The sequence below is a fragment of the Panthera leo genome, chromosome D3 (assembly GCF_018350215.1).
Source record: "Panthera leo isolate Ple1 chromosome D3, P.leo_Ple1_pat1.1, whole genome shotgun sequence".
Taxonomy (NCBI): domain Eukaryota; kingdom Metazoa; phylum Chordata; class Mammalia; order Carnivora; family Felidae; genus Panthera; species Panthera leo.
In genome coordinates, this window is record NC_056690.1 from 55,533,242 (window position 1) to 55,551,588 (window position 18,347).

Genomic DNA, 18,347 nt, shown 5'->3' on the forward strand with positions numbered 1-18,347 from the left:
GAGATTTGTTACCTATTTCTTACCCTAGAGAGGAGACCATGCTAACTACCCTCGCTAATTATCTCTTCGTAATTAACTGTCATGAGTTGAACTTTCCCTAGCACTGTTCTTATTGCAATAATTATCTATGACCAAATCAGTGGTTGTTTCATTAAACAGATGGCTCAGCTGTCGCGTAGAACTTTTGGAGTTTAAAAAGTCACATTTTAATTGGGGACTTAAGATGTGATTGCTGTTGGCACAACATAAATGTGCCTTTCCTTATAGATACATGTAAAACTTAATACCACACCAACAAACTAGTCCACTTTTTGATCTCAAAACTATAAACTACACAATGTTAGTGTCCTCAGAACTGTTGTACATTTAAGATGCTCCAGGTTTTTTTTTTTTTTTTTTTTTTTTTATAAAAAAGTAAAGATAAATCATGACTGGGGGCACCTGGGTGGCTCAGTCAGTTAAGCATCCAACTCTTGATTTTGGCTCGGGTCATGATCTCACAGTTCGTGGGTTCGGGCCCCATGTCAGGCTCTGTGCTGATAGTCCGGAGCCTGCTTGAGATTCTCTCTCTCCCTCTCTTTCCTTCCCCCACTTGCATAGACAAGAAACATAAATTTAAGTTTAATAAACTTAAAAAAAATAAATCATGACTATAAAACTGTATTCATGGATTTATAGTACTTATTTGTGGCAAGGCTCACTAGCCTCCAGGGTTTAAGCATAACTAAATCAAGTAATAAATGAGACCAGATTTGGAGCAACTGTGATATCTACCCAAGATTTTATGTAGAATGAGCTCTTTCAAGATAATTAAAGCAAATGATACATTACTCAGAATTGACATAGGACCCTAAATTATTTTTCCTAATCTTGTTACTTTCTAGAATACATAATTTAAAAATTCTGCAGCTTAGATGATATGCATATTTTATCTCCCACCAAATGATATATCTACACCTAAAGGGATAGTTGTTACAGGCTGTGTAGAAAGCTGTAGCTCCTAAGGGATCCCTTCAATTAATCAAGCAGCTTCATTTGTATCCATCAGTGGAATAAAGTAATAGTTTAGTGATGAAGTGACTGACTTGAATATTATTATGAAATCAGCTACTTGAAATCTGACCGCTTTTGCTTTTTAATCTCTCTGAGCCTCACTCATTCTGCTGGTATCATTAATTCTATTTTTGCAAATGGCAAAACCAAGGCTCATTCAGTAAGTTGTGAATAAGAAAAATAATATTTATATCATGGGCTAATTTTTGGAATTCCATGATGAAGTAATGTACATAAAGTCACTGATACATTCACTTATTCAACAAACATATCTAATAAGCACATTCTATATGTCAGAAAGTATGTCATGTTCAGATATATAAATAGTATCAATACTGTCTCAGCCATCATAGTTTACAATCTAATATATGCCCAGCATGTAGGGTGTAATACACGTGCAATAGAATATGTTAATTACAGACTTGCAACCTTTTACCAGCAATTCTATAATGCTAATATTGTATAAACTGAAAATTGTTCCAAAAAATTTGGGGAAATTTGGCAGAAAAAAACTGATATGGCCTTTTCCCTACTTTCTGTGAATATTCTGATCTTTTATGTCAGAAATACTAATATATTTGTATAGGAGCTGCTTTCCCCGACTCTGTTGCAAGTGTTATGCAATAACTGGAATATATACTCTATCATGTTCCCCAAATCTGAAAAGTTCTGAATTTTGGACCACATATGATCCAAGGTTTCAGGTAAAGCTTGTGGATGTGGACTAAAAACACAATTCAATTGTTCTTACCTCATCCTAGATGGTTTTGCTGGACATTATGAGAAAAGAGCCTCACTGACCTCACCCTGGCCATGACTATCATAAGGGCTCATCCATCCAAGAGATGGATATATGATCTAAATAGGACTAAAGTCCTTTCATGGGAAGGGTGACCTGGAGCTGGAAGACTGCTCTCGGATGCTAAGTAAGAAGAGGGGCTTAGAGCTGCTGATGGCAACATTTTCCAGCAGGTAGCAAGGACCTGAGAGGAAGAAGCCTCGTTGAGAAATAGGGGATCAGCAAGCCACTGACGTCTGGCCCCATGGATCCAGCTATGTGTGAATCCTTGGATGATCCAGTTTGAGAAAATTCTCTTGACCTATTTAAAAGGAGTTTGAAAATGTATTTTCAACAAGAATGCTAATTAGTCTTCATCTAAGCTTTGACAACAATTATGAATTAATAGTATGCACTTTGGCCTTAATTTTAGAGCATCATTGGCCATTAATAATGATCTTTCACAAATAAATGAGGATTTATGTCATATTTAATACTCAGAAGCCCAGTTTGGCTAATCCCATCTGATAATACTTTTGATCAAGACCAGAAAAACTGAATTATCAACTAAAGTGACATTTTCATTTTTTTTTAATGTTTATTTATTTTTGAGAGACAGAGAGAGACAGAGTGTGAGCAGGGGAGGGGCAGAGAGAGAGAGAAATACACAGAATCTGAAGAGGCTCCAGGCTCTGAGCTGTCAGCACAGAGCCCGACGCGGGGTTCAAACTCACAAGCCATGACATCATGACCTGAGCCAAAGTCGGACGCTTAACCGACTGAGCCACCCAGGCGCCCCGACATATTTTCATTTTTAACTAAGTGACTACTTGAAATATCCACTAGGAAACATCCTTTAATTCTGAAAATAACTGACTAGATATGCTTATGATTGTTGCCGATCATGGCATCTTTGGCCCTAATAGCTTATTTGTGAAACCTAAAACTGTATACAAAATCTATTCACTTGGTTAATGTCACTACCTGTTCACACAAACTGCCAAATAGATGAAAATATTTTTAAAATAGGATTTCAAGAGTTAAAAAGAGTTAAAATTAAATGTAACTTTTTTTCTTCAGGGATATATTTTTTTTCCCTATTAGATTTTCAGTCAGCAATCACTTTTGTTTGTTTATTTTTTTTTTTTTATTTTTTACTTTCTAATTTACATCCAAGTTAGCTGGCATATAGTACAATAACGATTTCAGGAGTAGAGTCCAGTGATTCATCCCCTATATATAACACCCAGTGCTCATCCCAACAAGTGTCCTCCTTAATGCCCCTTGCCCGTTTAGCCCATCTCCCCACCCACAACCCCTAGAGCAACCCTCAGTTTGTTCTCTGTATTTAAGAGTCTCTTATGTTTTGTTCCTCTGTTTTTATATTCCCTTCCCTTATGTTCAGCTCTTTTATATTCTAAATTCCACATATGAGTGAAGTCATATGATATTTGTCTTTGTCTGACTAATTTCACTTAGTATAATATCCTCTAGTTCTATCCACGTTGTTGCAAATGCAAGATTTCATTCTTTTTGACTGCTGAGTAATACTCCATTGTATATAAGCACTTTGAAATGCCAACTATGGAAGACTGTGAAACACATAGCACACAATAAAAATGAGCTTATCTCCCAACTAATTTCTACCACAAAGGAACACATTAGTCAATGTCCATTCATTCATCTTTCACTTGACAATTTCAATTCAGTTGAATTGAGCAGGAACTGAGCAGCTTTCCTGAGCAATTAACTGCACTCTAGGTAAGACATTGTAGGTGATACAGACATGAACAGGTTAAGCAGCATAATACTCAAGGAACATAACTTCTTGTAAGGGAGCTAAGGCCCATATATAAATAACAGCAATATGAGACAGGAGCAAACTACAAAAGATGTACCACAAAGTACAATTTGCACACAGAAGAGAGAAAGATTTAAGGCTGCTTTTAGTGAGAAGTGAGCGCTGTCTAGATAGAGACATTTTATTTAGTCTTCCAAATAGTTCAAGAGACTGAGATAGTCAGGGTGTTCCAGTAAAGCCAGCCATGGCACACAATTTCAGATTAGACTGCATTTTATCATGTTCCTTGGATACCAGGTACTATGCGAGGTGGGAGTTTTTCCATTTGTTATTTCCAGTGACCAAGTGATGTTGGTTTTCATGTGCAAAATAAATGCTATTTGTTTCTGTTTTTCCCATGAGGAAGCTGAAACTTACTTACACAAGGTCCACCGGCAATAACTGGTAAAGGAGAGCTAAGAACCAAGACCCTCTGACTTTAAAAATCAAGGTTTTTTGTTTTGTTTTGTTTTGTTTTTTCAGATTTTCTCACCAATGGTGCTAATTTACCACTGTTTCCTTCAGGGCACAGCTTCCTTCTGCTTGGAGGACATTTCAGCTTTTCCATAGACAGCCTGTAAGTGGTAACCTTGGTCACTGAAGTAGTGCTTTGTTTTTCACTCTGGAAGTACAGTTTAGCTGGGCTTTGATTTGTGAATTAAAACTAGTTTCTCCAAAAAAAAAAAAAAAAATCGAGACTTTTTGTCCTTGGTCCCTTACAGATGGTCTTCTGGCATCTATTTTGAAGACAAGATGTGTGTCCATTCTGCATTTACGTTTTAGATAATCTCTTGTTTCTTCATAGTGACCTTAAAGAATTTCTTGAGACTGCTGTACTTTCACTAGGATCCACACAGGTACAGATTTGTTTCTGTTTATACTGCTCAGCACGGGTCTATTTCCCTGCTCTTAGGACTCACTGGTTTACTCAAGTCTATAAAATTCTCCCTTCTCATCTGTTTGAATTGTTGTCCTTATTCTAATTTCTCTTCTAGAGTGCCTATTAGATCTATCTTTATCAGTCTATTCTCCACCTTAACTCCTTTTTCCTATTTCTCTTCTCTTTTTCTGTAATTTCCCCTTGATAGAGGAGTAGCTCTTTCAGAGTTCCAGTTTTTTATATAATTCTCAGTTCATGTTCCTGTCTAGTTGCAAACTAAAATACACATCTCCTGAACTTAAGTGGGCATTCAGACAACAACCCTGACCTGTTTTGGCCTACATTCACTTTTTCTATCTTCCTAGTCTGTTACCCTACCAAATTAAAGACTTATAATTATAGCTATGAGTTTTCTATCAGTTTCATAGCCTGAAATTTTCCTTTTATTTCTTTTGATCTTATCTGGTTATTTAAAAGGTTGTTATATTTTACTTAGTATCTGTATATTTGTAGAGGGAAGGTGGGTGGGCTCTATGTGGGGTACTCCATAAGGCTTAGGTCAACATTTTGCTAAAAGATCCAGTGCTAAGTAACTCTGACAACTATGTTGGCTATATTCCTTACCCTCTATTTACTTGTCAATCTTAATATATTTAGTAAATAATGAGAGAATAGCACCCATAGTTCCTAAGTAAGGAAAAAATCAGTGGACCAAAAGAGCACACACTGAGAAAAGTACCAGAAATCCCATGTGATGGCTTAAGGTGAGAAATGAACTAATTGAGCATATTAGAAGAAAGAGTAGAAAGAGGCTAGATTATATTCTAAATATTTCTTATACATTATTACATATAACACCCCAACATCCCACTTCTTTAGAAAACTGGAGATTCAGAAAAATCACACAAAGTTGTACAGGAATTGAACCTAGGTCTCTCAGTTTCAAGAGCCCATACTCTATTACAGTAAGAAATTTAGAATTTGTTCTGAGATGGCAAAAGTCTGACACCATCAAAGCCAGAACTGAGGAAGACTACTCCAGGAGCAAAAGCAGGTTTCTCATAAAGCCAGGGAATTTTAGATACTAGGGTTCCTTAACTAGATGGGACTTCCAGAGTTTCTGGATGTTGTAAGCATTCTAGGTAGGGAGGGGAAGCCAAGTTAAAATCAGTAACTATTCATATGTGTGTCTGAAAATTGTCAAAAGAGATGTCAAAGGAAAAGGGTCTGAATCTTCAAGACTTCTGTTTTGTTAAAATTTTTGGTGTTTTCTTACTATAAACAAATATTCATCGTTCTACATAATTTTTTGCTCACAATTTTATAGTATTTTTCTTTTAATATAAGGCCCCAATTTTATAAATTTCAGGCAAAATCCTAGTTCTGTTCCTGCCTCAGATAGAGGCGAGGGAGGGAGGGTAAGATGCAAATAGAGGAGTTAGAATTCTGTATGAGTACAGGTATGAGGTGTGAAGGGATAGAACTAAAATGGTAGCCAATAAAATTCAAAATTATTGGACTGATTTGGGAAACATAGTAAAGGAAGAATCAACAGAATTCAATGAGCAGTAGGATGCAAGCCATAAGTGTAAGGAAGTCTAATCTCATTTCAGGTGTATGAATACAGCTATAAATCACAACAGTGGTGCTATTGCCAGAAAAAGGCAAGTCAAGAGGAACTTACAGGTGATCTGGTAGATGAGGTGAAAGACCAGTGGCGAGGATGGATGATGGAAAATACAAAGAGTTCAGTGAAGATATAACAATACATTTGTCCAGCATCTGGCTGACATTTGGAGTGAAATACAAAAACTCTGCAGGCGACTGGACTTCCACTGCCAGAGTTGCTTATACAGAACAGATCTCTGCGGCTGTGGATAAGGTAAGACACAGTACATGGCCAAGCCCAGGATCTCAGGAAGTGGCCCCAAAGCAAGAAAAAGAAAATGAGGAGGGAGAGCAACAAGATGCTCAAGAAAATGGGGGTGAGTTCATTAAGAATACAATGTTTGGGGGCGCCTGGGTGGCTCAGTTGGTTAAGCGTCCGACTTCGGCTCAGGTCACGATCTCACGGTCTATGAGTTCGAGCCCCATGTCGGGCTCTGTGCTGACAGCTCAGAGCCTGGAGCCTGCTTCAGATTCTGTGTGTCCCCCTCTCTCTGCCCCTCCCCTGCTCATGCTCTGTCTCTGTCTCAAAAATACATAAAAACATTAAGAAAAAAAAAAAAGAATACAATGTTTGATCTGGTGCAAAGGCAGTCATGTGGTCTTTTAAAAAACCAATTCAATGGGTTGGTGAGAACCAGAGTCTGGAAGAGGGACCAGTGGGGGAGTTGGTTGTAATAAGTGTGATCTGTGAGTATAAAATAATCTTTCAGGAAGCCTGGCAAAGAAGGATGGTTTCAGACTGTAGAAGAGAAGATCCAAGATGAAATATTTTCTTTGTCTAGGGACCTTTTGATAAGGCAGAAGAGAAGAAATTTCCCTCTCTCAGTGAAAAGGGAAAACTGAGAATGTGAGCATTGGGATGGTTGATGAAGCAGCTTTATGAAACAGACCGAACAGGGGGGAACAGAGGCTGCAGGGTCATCCAGGGGCAAACACAATGAGGACATCTCCTCTGTAAAGATAGTGGCAAATACTTGAAAAATTTTAGGTGACCATGAAAGTTCTTAATATTGCTTGTACAGGCTGAGTGATAACTAAGACTAAGGTACACCCATGCTAACGACAGCCAACATGAAACAAAGATGCAGATCACTGAAACTGAGAAAGTAAAAGCATTGTGAATTCAAAAGACCAGATAGCAAAATTACTAAGCAGAGTATTAGAAGATACAATTAAAAAGAAATACCATGAATAAAGGACTCAGGAGAGGATATGAAAGTATCCCAGGGGATGGTAGACGACCTGTATGAAAAAGAACCCATAAATTGGTACAAGTAGCAGGTGGGGAATTTAAACAAAATGTGTTTGCTAATTAGCATCAATTAAGTTAATTGGTCACAAAGACAGAAATGTACATAGTTGTGCGAATAATAACACAAATAATGGCTGCACAGGTATTAGAGAGTTTTTAATCATGACCTTGTATGAAGGGATGGGTATACCTTTAATCAAAGTTTTAATTTAAAGAAGCGCTTTAATTCCTATTTTATAATATTTCCATTAGCTAAGAATGAATAGCAAGTATCAACTGTAGTTTTTGCAATGCTCATATTAGGGAAGTTTTAAATTGAAAACAAATTCTGATCTCTCTACTTTCATCTGCATGAGACAACTCAAGGCAAATGATGTAATTAGTGAAATTCCCTAGGAAAAAAAATGTACTATTTCCTAAACATTATTTCTTTTCTAATGAAGGAATCATGAGTTCAGAAGGCCAGATATCAAAATAGCTAACAGGGATATTATAGGATGTAATTTAACAAAATACTATAATGAAGAGCTTTGATTATAGTATTAAAATTTGTTTCCATAATCAGATTTAAATACTTTTTAAAACTTACATCTCACTTTTTTCTTAAAACTGTTATGTACTCTATGCTATGCTATGATATATACTCTATGATAAACTGAACAAAAAGGTGACTAGAACCTCGGATAAACTTTGGCTCTGAACTTCGTGGCAATGAGGCACAAATGTGAATATATTTAGTTGCATTGTCCTAGCAGAGAGAAAACAGAAAGCATTCTACTTCCACAGGAGAAGCACTTTTTTTTTCTTGTATTACGTTCTAAAAGAAGTTTCTAAGCTAAGGTAATTTAATATGGATATTTAGTAGCCTAATGGACAATGTCATCGGCAAAATATTACAAAAATTTCATAGACTCATTTCTTCAAACATAGTTAATCACATGAATTAAAAAGTAAGTAAGCAGGAAATTTTTCAAGAGGCTAAATTTATTGAATTCAAATATCTAGGCAACCTGATCTAACTTGGTATAGTGGCAAAATTTGGGATACAGTAGGAATGACGGACTGCAAGTATCTTAGGCTGACTCTCCTAAATATTACCTTTGGGTTTTATACAAACACACGTAAACATATGCAGCATGGTGAAAAAGTCTCTAACAATACAAGCTCAGAAAATAAAAAGATAAATCACATAACTCAGACTATACTCAGGTATGGACCAACCCTACCTTGTTCATAAAGTTTTGCTTTTATGAACTTATCTGTTATAGATGCTCTTGAATTTAAGATCAGGACACCTTGGAGAAATAGATTTTTTTTTTCTAGAAAAATCATCATATGTTTTTTAGAAAACTAGCCAAAGTAATTTGAGAGTCTAAGCTGCACAAATGAATCAGTGGTGATTTGATATATTTGTTAAAGGATTAATTTCATGACTGCTTAACTCACTGAGTTCTAAAAATCTAATGAAAACTGAAACACTCTAGGTCAAACTTATGAGATTTATTTTTCATAGAATATGCCCTTTTATATTCAACACGGAGGATTTTATTATTTCAGATTATTGGTAACAGTGTTAGTGAAAATGTATAGAAAAGAATAATAATATAGTTACTGTCCTTCACCTATTACTTGGAGACTATTTGGAGTAATAGCATGAAATTTTGGCTGCTTAAGCAATCAAGATTTGTAAGGTCTTGATAATTGTACTGAAAAAGAAATTCATAAACACATACTCTCATATTTGTATCCATTCAGTGAAGTCAATTAAAAGTGTTTACGTCAGCATCTAAATTCTTAAGCGATAGTGTAGAATAATTAACCATACATAAATTTACATATATTAATGATAGCAGGAAATTAATAAAAGTAAATGCCAAGATCCTCAAGTACAGTACTAATATATGTCATGATAAACCACTTCTATGGGATTATCTCTTTGAATTTCTTACAGTCAGCACAAAATATATAATTCAATATTTTGTGTTTCATTCTACTTAAGGCATCTTCTGGCTTAGACACCCCAAATAATTGGAAGAGCTAAGCTTACTGAATGCCACTTTTGTTTTAGATATGGAATCCCCTACCAAATAATCCTACACTTAATAATTTCATTTTAAAAACATATTTAGGGGCACCTGGGTGGCTCAGTTGGTTAAGTGTCCGACTTCGGCTCAGGTCATGATCTCACAGTTTGTGAGTTCAAGCCCCGTGTCAGGCTCTGTGCTGACAGCTTGCTCAGAGACTGGAGGCTGCTCTGGATTCTGTCTCCCTTTCCGCCTGCCCCTCCCCCACTCACACACTGTCTCTGTCTCTCTCAGAAATAAACAAACATTAAAAAAAATTTTTTTTTAATTTTTAAAAAAATTTTAAAAAAATTTAAAAAAATATGTTTTAAATAAACATATTTAAAAAATTTTAAAAATTTTTAATTTTTTAAAAAATTAAAAAAAATTTTTAATTATGTTTTAAATAAACATATTTAAAAATTCTTTATGTTTCTCTGTTGACCTGTTCAATACTACAGAATAATTTGAGTGTAAAAGTAACTACACACTGAAATTGAGATTTTTTTTCATGTCTAACTATACAAAACACATTAGAGGAAAGATTCTTTTATTTAATGATGTCTCAATAAAAAAGAAATGATGGGTATTATATCAAATTTAAAAAGTGATGACAAAAGATATTCAAATACAATATTTAGTTGTACTTACTATCTGGAGTAGTCATACATTTTCCTATCTGCTCTAGATAAGGGTAAGTATTCAAAATGACACATGATCCTCCCCATGCCCCACGACAATAAAGTGATACATTAAGGAAAAAAAAAAATCAAGATACCAAGTATCAACTAGATGCTAGATTTATTATTGCCAGTAGTACATTACTAAGTAAAGTATAAAAAAATAAACTGGGGCATCTGGGTGGCTCAGTCAGTTAGGCGCCAGACTTCAACTCCACTCAGGTAATGATCTCACGGTTGTGTGTTCAAGCCCTGCATCAGGCTCTGTCCTGGGCATTAAGCCTGCTTAAGACTGACTGACTCTGACTCTGACTCTCTCTCTCTCTCTCTCTCTCTCTCTCTCTCTCTCTCTTTCTCCCTCTGCTCCTCCCCCTTGCTCACACACGTGTATGTTCACATGTGCTCTCTCTCTCTCTCTCTCAAAAAAAAAAAAAAAAAAGAACCTACAATATAAATTTTCATTCATGTTGTTCACGTAACATTTAATTTTATTCGACCTTGTTACTTGACTGTTTTACTTCCCACAACTTGTCACCTCAATGAATCATAATGATCAGGGAACATGTTTTATTTTTCTAATTAAGTGGGTAGAAATCTCTAATATTTTTGCTTATTACTTTATATAATGCTATGTGCGTTGTTGAATAAATGAATTCTTACAGCATATTTCTTTAGCATTAGTTAGTAAAACTATTTGACTTTGAATTAGTCAACTTTTGTTTTCTCTATGCATAGCACAGAATTTACAACAAATAGATGTGCATATTAAAGTAAACATATAAGTACAATCAACAGAAAAACTTGAAAGTGTAAGGTATGTCTTAGAGAAATCAAGAATTTTACAGAACAATGATTTCTTTCTCTTAAAGAATAATTAATGTAAAAGAAGATAAATTTTATCATAAAATCTCTAAAAAATATGACAAGATTAGGAAAAAATAGTAATGCCAGATGCTGGTAAATAAAAATCTTGGTATATGATATCATCTTTGTTACTGAAAAAGAAGAGTATATATTGTATATCATACTCTGTGAGACACATTTATGTTCACCTGCAATTTCACATCAGTTGTTAAGTGGTCCTGAACCAAATGTCAACACCAGGACTCTTCTAGGCTTCCATACATGTTTAGATACCCTTTCTGTCTGTCATCTCTCTCCTGTGGAGTAGGTAATAATAATTTTTAAATAATTCAATAATGGGAGAAATAACTTTATTTTCTTCAAGCAAACTCTCCTTCTCTCTTATACCATACTGCCTTTCTGTCAAATTTAGTTTGATCAGGCATAACAATGCCATTTTTATTTAAAAAAATTTTTAATGTTTATTTCTGAGGGGAGGGGGGAGGGGCAGAGAGAGAGGGAGACATAGAATCCTAACCAGGCTCCAGGCTCCGAGCTGTCAGCACAGAGTCCGACGCAGGACTCAAACCCACCGGCCGCAAGATCATGACCTGAGCTGAAGTCGGATGCTTAACAGACTGAGCCACCCATGTGCCCCTTAAAATGACACATGCACCACAATCTCTGACTTCAATATGGTTATTACTTCCAAGAAGTAAGCAAATACTTAACTGGAGTATTTTGTGATTGTTTAACACAAACATTTTGGGAAGCTTTTATCAAATGATAGATTAAATAATGTTTGAAAATAATTTCGGATTTAAGATTTACTGAGTGGTGACTATCTGTCAGTAATGGCTCGCAGAGCTTTTCCAAGTGACAATTTATGTAATCCTCATGACCTTATAAATCAGGAGTGATCATCTCCAGAGGAGGTACCTAAGTACAGGCAGCTGACTTGCCGGGTCACACACAGCTACAAAGTGATGGATCCAGAATGCCAATCCGGGCTCTCTGAGGACTGAACCTTGTGCTCCATCTAGGCACATGCCTCTCAATAACAGCCATTCGGTTTTAAAGAATGTCGAAGGTATTTTTACAAGCCAGTGAAGAAGAATTAATAGTCGATAGTAGACTTGCTGCTTTGGTCATTTCATTCAGATCGAAAAACCTATTTCTCCTATATGACATACTCTGAAACCTCTCGTAGCTTCACGAGCATCACCCTTCCGCAACTAACACATTACAGGCACCGATCGCCATCACTATCAGCCTTGGCTTTGATGGACCCACGAAAGGGAAATAAATCGATTCAGAGAATTTTTAATACATCTCTGCTCACATACACAAAAAACAAAAATAAAAAAAAAATACATTGTAAATGAATACGCTATTTCTGGGCATAACAATTAGAGAAAGGTGAAATAAAGTTCAAAAAACACTGATACCTGATTTCCACCCATAAGGATCTAATGTCAGCATAATCTCGTCCATCTAGAGAGCCCAGAGGAATATAAAAGCTCATGTTACCATCCACAAGCTCGTAAATACACTGAGTACAACAAAGCCTTATCTTACTGATCTTTAACTTTCAAGGCTTGCAATTTGTTAACCATTGGTATGAAAACAGTATTATTTAGGTGGAGTCATCCATTTCCTTTGGCTCCAGACAAAGCCATTCTCACGTGCCACCTAAAGCAGCAACTGGTGCTTCAAGCCTTGATTAACCTTATACCCACTTTGGTAGTGACAGAAAACGAACACGAATGAGATGCTGGTTCTCACTGGGTTTTACGCAGATTGCCCTCATTTGCTGTGACATGGTACCATGTGGGCCTGTAAGCTGGTCTCACCAGCTATGCCTTATTGAATAACAAAGGGGATAAATACTTCGGGAAGATGAAAAGGAGAAGGGGGTAAAAACAAACAAGCAAACAAAAACCCCTTTGACCTGACATTATGGAAAAAATAAAAAAGACACTAAGATGAAAAAAAAATAGTGTCATGGTTTACATGTGGGATTTTGATGGAATCTAGGGCTGTGTTTTAATTCAAAACTCACCATCTCAAAACCACTTCTTTTCATCCGCCTGCAGGACTTGAGGTAAGTACGTATACGTTTTCTGGCACGCTCTTGATACTCAGGGAACTGTCGCCTGCATGAGTCAATGATAGCCTGGATCTTTTCTTTGGGCTGCTTAGAGATTGGGACCATTCGGTCCAAGTTTTCATCTACAAACAGCCTGACAAACATCTGTTGGCAAGAGGGAGACAGAGGAGAAGGGTTTGGAGGACTGCTCTCTGCTGTTCCTAGCTTCCTGTCTTGATTACCGATAGGAAAATACTCTTTTCTGCTTTATGCACTGGAGAACTTTGCAATGGAAAGCCAGAGATCTTAAGCAAACACCTTTTAAAGGCTTTTTAAATGGTTGGATAAAAAAAACTAGAGAGAAAGAGAGAGAGAGGCAGACAGACAGACAGACAGACAGAAAAGTATAGACTATCATGTAGGAAAAAAAAATTCAGGAAATAACAGCAGACTGTGACAATTAAGCACCCCATAAAATTCTCCATTAATGATCAGTATGGCTGCTACATTGCTACCCTGCACAGTGTACTAATCTCTGATAACAAGGGGGACTCTTTTGTCATGCATAATTAGATAAGCCAGGAAGGCAAAAGAAATAACTGATGACAGGCATACTCTTGCGAGGAATAAGCGGAGACCCCCTCATCCTCTAGGTAAACATGCATACTCACACAACACAAATCCAGTTTTCAGCTCACATTTGGCTGTAAAATTCTAAACAAAACCCAGAAATTCTGGTGTCTGGTTGGCAAAGAGAGTTTCATGTACTTTTTAAATCCTTCTGTAAATTAAACAAACACGTCTCTAGAATATCCACGTTTACCAACAAGCAACAACATGAAAGTGAAGTGGTAAAAAGTAACCCACAGGGGCGGGGAGGGGGGGCGGTGGTGGGACTCACATTGAAAGCTTTCAGCCGCTCTGCCTCAACGCCATCAGTCTCGTTAACTTTCTCAGAATCGTCGTGGTCATCGTGGTCGTCTTCATCCTCATCGCCCCTGTTTAGAGACAGGTCCTCGGCACCTCGGTCTACACTCTCATTTTTGCCAGAGTCGTAGCTTGAGTAGCTGTGTGCGGGAGACTGAAAAGAAAGTGGGGGGAGGAGGGATTGCTGCTTTGAAATTCATCACATAGCTTACAAATTTTATTTTAAAATTTCAACTATTACGTAAAAATCTTGTTGAAAAAAGGTAGTGCCAGAGTTGGGGCTGTTTTCATTTGAATCAAAAGTAATTACGACTAGATTAAAAATTCATTTCCCAAGTTACACCAGCCACATTTCAATAGCTGCATGGATCATTTCTATCACTGCAGGAAGTTTTTACAGAATTTGGCTTTTCAAGAGCATAGATAGTTTCCACTCAATGTACATAGTCTAGAAAAGAGAGAAAAAAGACAAAAGACAGGAAAGCCAACCTATAATCACTTTTGCAAGAGAATCATTGAATCATATATTCTTAGAAACAGAAATGACCTCAGAGCTTAGTCAATTTAACTGCTTTAGTATTTTTTAAACAGATTAGGAAACTGAGGGGTGGATATGTTTAATTACTTTGCCCAAGAAGGACTATACAAAATATTGATACCAGGCTGCTATTTATAAACCACAGGCTTGAAAATCAGTTTTTAAAAGGTCTGTGAGTCTTAGGATGGCATCTAACTTTGGTCTAGAGAAAAGGAACCAGGTATCCTCTGAATCATCTTTTAAGTCGAATGCTTTCTAAAGCTTAGTAGATGAATGCCAACCAACAGTTTTCACAAACTTTGATAATTGTGTTCAAGAGCAACCATGGGTCCCACTGTGGAAACTTCTACTTCTTTGTCAGGGAAGTACCTTTTCCTTTCAGAAATAGCTTCTGCTTCTCCAGGCAAAAGTGCCATTTATAGGGCATCAGCCTTCTCTAACCTAGAGGTGCCCCAACTTTACCCCTATGTAACTGAAATCAAGTTGAATCCCACAGGACTAAGCAGAACAAGAGTCCTAATAACATCATCTGAGATTCTAGATTCAACTGTGCCTGAAATTCACCCACAATTGAAATCAGCTGTGTGATACTGTACATCTTCTACACCACCCCCTTAGTTTTTTTTCTTTGCCTAAATCTGAGTTTTAGTCCTTTGCAATTCAGTCTGGAGTGGTACAGAAATTATTATAAGTCCAGATGAACAACCCAAATTTCACATACAGTAATTTAGGTACAAAGGTGGCCTCAGCTAAATGGATAATATCTCTGTCAACAGTGGCAGCATTTTCCAATTAACAAAGTAAAAGGCTTTAGAAAGAACTTTACAATGGAAAATTTTAAATCAGCAGTGTTCAAAAATGCCTGTGTGCAATGATAACGTATGTGTAGTATGTTTTAAGGATCACACTATTATTACTACATAATCAGAGGAAGAATAATAAAACTAGAATAGGTCACTGATACTAAAAATAAAGCTAAAATGGGGGTGCCTGGGAGGCTCAGTTGGTTAACCGTCTGACTTTGGCTCAGGTCATGATCTCACAGTTCATGGGTTCAAGCCCCATGTCAGGCTCTGTGCTGACAGCTTGGAGCCTGGAGTCTGCTTCGGATTCTGTGTCTCCCTCTCTCTCTCTCTCTCTCTGCCCCTCCCCTGCTCACTCTCTGTCTCTGTCTCTGTCTCTGTCTCTGTCTCTCTCTCTCAAAAATAAATAAAACATTAAAAAAATAAAGTTAAAATTTAAAAACCAGTATATTTGACACTATATCATTGTAATATTATAATAATATTTCAAATTGTTAACAAGGTAGATTTACCAAATAAAACATAAGGCAAATATTCCATAGGTTTGAGAAATATAGCATATATATTTTTTTAAATGCCAAAGTACAACATTTTAAGTGTTATAATACACTCATATGAATGCAAATAAGCTGGGCTAATATATTCTTTCTATTGCCATGTGAAACACGCAACCTAGCCATCTGCTATAAATAGAACCATTTGGAATGATGTAGGATTTACACCTCTAGTCCCTCTAGCTAAAAAAAATCCAGTCTTACAGATCTGAGAATATTCAGAATCTAAATCTAAAGCATAATCAATTTTTCCCTCTACAATATAAACTGAAATTTTTATAACTCTGAATCCAGTTTCTCAGCTGGAATGTCATTTTCTGCCTCTGCCACTGTTGAAGACAGAACTAGATTTCAAGGCCACTCTGAGTAAATTCAATTTCCACAGATTCCCTCTTCTACCTCAGTCTACTTCAATGTTTCTCTAAACTGTGAACTCTTAATATGCTATGGCATTTGACATAAAATTAAAGACTATCATTGCTCTCTACTTCTCATGTTAATTTGCATTTTCTTTTAAGCTACATGGAGACAGGAATCTCAATAGCACATGACCTTCTACTTCTTCCCTACAGCAACAAAGAAATGCTCTCTACAGAAATAGCACTTAAGACTTTTTGCAGGACCCAATTTTCTACAAAACTATTTGGTATTTAAAAATGGAGGAATGAAGACAAGCCACAGATTGGTAGAAAATATTTGCAAAAGGCACATCTGATAAAGGACCGTTAATCAAAATATACAAGGAACACTAAAAACTAAATGATAAGAAAGAAAACAACCTGATTAAAATATGGCCAAAAACCTTAAGAGATACCTCACCACAGGAGATAATCAGAGGGCAAAGAGGCCTATCAAGAGAGGTTCCACAACATATGTCATCAGGGAAATGCCAATTAAAACAAGGAGATGCCCTTATAGGGCCAAAATCTGGAACACTGTCAACATCAAATGTTGATGAGGATGACGAACAACAGGAAATCATTCATTGCCAGTGGGAATGCAAAATGGTACAACCACTTTAAGACAGTTTGGCTTTTTCTTTCAAAATTAACATACTCTTCTCATATGGTCCAGCAGTCATATTCCTTGGTATTTACCCAAGGAGTTAAAAACTATGTCTACACAAAAAACTGCATAGGGATATTTAGAGCAGCTTTATTCATAATTTTTAAAATTTAAAAGCAGTCAAGGGGCGCCTGGGTGGCTTAGTCGGTTAAGCATCCGACTTCGGCTCAGGTCATGATCTCGCAGTCTGTGAGTTCGAGCCCCACGTCGGGCTCCGTGCTGACAGCTCAGAGCCTGGAGCCTGCTTCGGATTCTGTGTCTTCCTCTCTCATTGTCCCTCCCCCACTTGTGCTCTGTCTTTATCAAAAAATGAATGAATGTTAAAAAAATTTTTTAAAAAGCAGTCAAGATGTGCTTTAGTAGGCGAATGGATGCATAAACTGTAGTACATCCAGGTAATGGAATATTATTTGATACTAAAAAGATAGGAGCTAAAAAGTCATGAAAATACATGTTACCAAGTGAAAGAAGCCAATGTAAAAAGGCTACATATCACATGACTTGAACTATAAGACATTATGTAAAAGGCAGAACTATGAACAGTAAAACGATCAGTGGTTACCGGGGGTTGGGGTGTGAGGAGGGATGAATAGACAGAGCATGGAAGCTTTCTAGGGCACTGAAAATACTCTATAGGATACGTGTCATGATATATTTGTACAAACCCATAAAAAGTACAACACCATGATTTCTAATATAAACCATGGACTTTGGGTATCTATAATTCATCAGTGTAGGTTTATCAATTATAACAAATGTACCACTCTGGTAAGTAATGTTGATAATGAGGGAGGCTATACATGCCTATGGGTAGTGGGTGTATGGAAATCTCTATACCTTCCTCTCAATTTTGCTATGGGGCCAAAGGTGTATTTTTGCCTTAATTATATATTCCATTTTTTTCCTTTCGACATAACCTGTGGCTCTCCTTAGCGAAGACCTATTAAAAATACATTTGCTCTTCCATTTTCTAACATTTTTACCACCCTAATAAAACTGCCAGCTCTGGACCTTGAACCCCACCCCCCACCCCCACCCCCCCCAAAAAAGGAAGCTTCATCTGTTTGCTTACTCTGTGGTCAGAGCATATAGAATGGCTAAGACAGCAATATCACAGTGCTTGATAGGAGGTGCAGCTGAGGCCAGAGGGGCCATTTCTGATATATGCAGCCAAGGAAAATAAGGAAAAACCTTTCATTTCTTTATTATACCCTAAAAAAGGGAAGAATCTCATGAATTTAGTGCCAGGCAATCATGGTTTCATTATAGTCTGTATGTAGCTCTGTCACAGCACTGATCGTGAAGTCTTATACA

General features: G+C 36.7%; 1 protein-coding gene across 7 annotated transcripts in view; it reads right to left on the minus strand.

Moving 5' to 3' along the window:
- The window catches only part of NOL4 (nucleolar protein 4), a 428,511-nt gene that overhangs the window by 111,987 nt on the left and 298,177 nt on the right, over positions 1–18,347 (minus strand). For 4 of the 7 annotated variants that reach the window (XM_042911014.1, XM_042911019.1, XM_042911018.1 and 1 more), the window contains one exon: positions 14,048–14,227. In XM_042911014.1, coding sequence (XP_042766948.1) covers positions 14,048–14,227 — 180 coding nt within the window. Of the gene's footprint in view, positions 1–13,119; positions 13,312–14,047; positions 14,228–18,347 lie in introns of all 7 variants that reach the window. The other 3 variants (XM_042911013.1, XM_042911016.1, XM_042911015.1) reach the window with 1 other exon arrangement.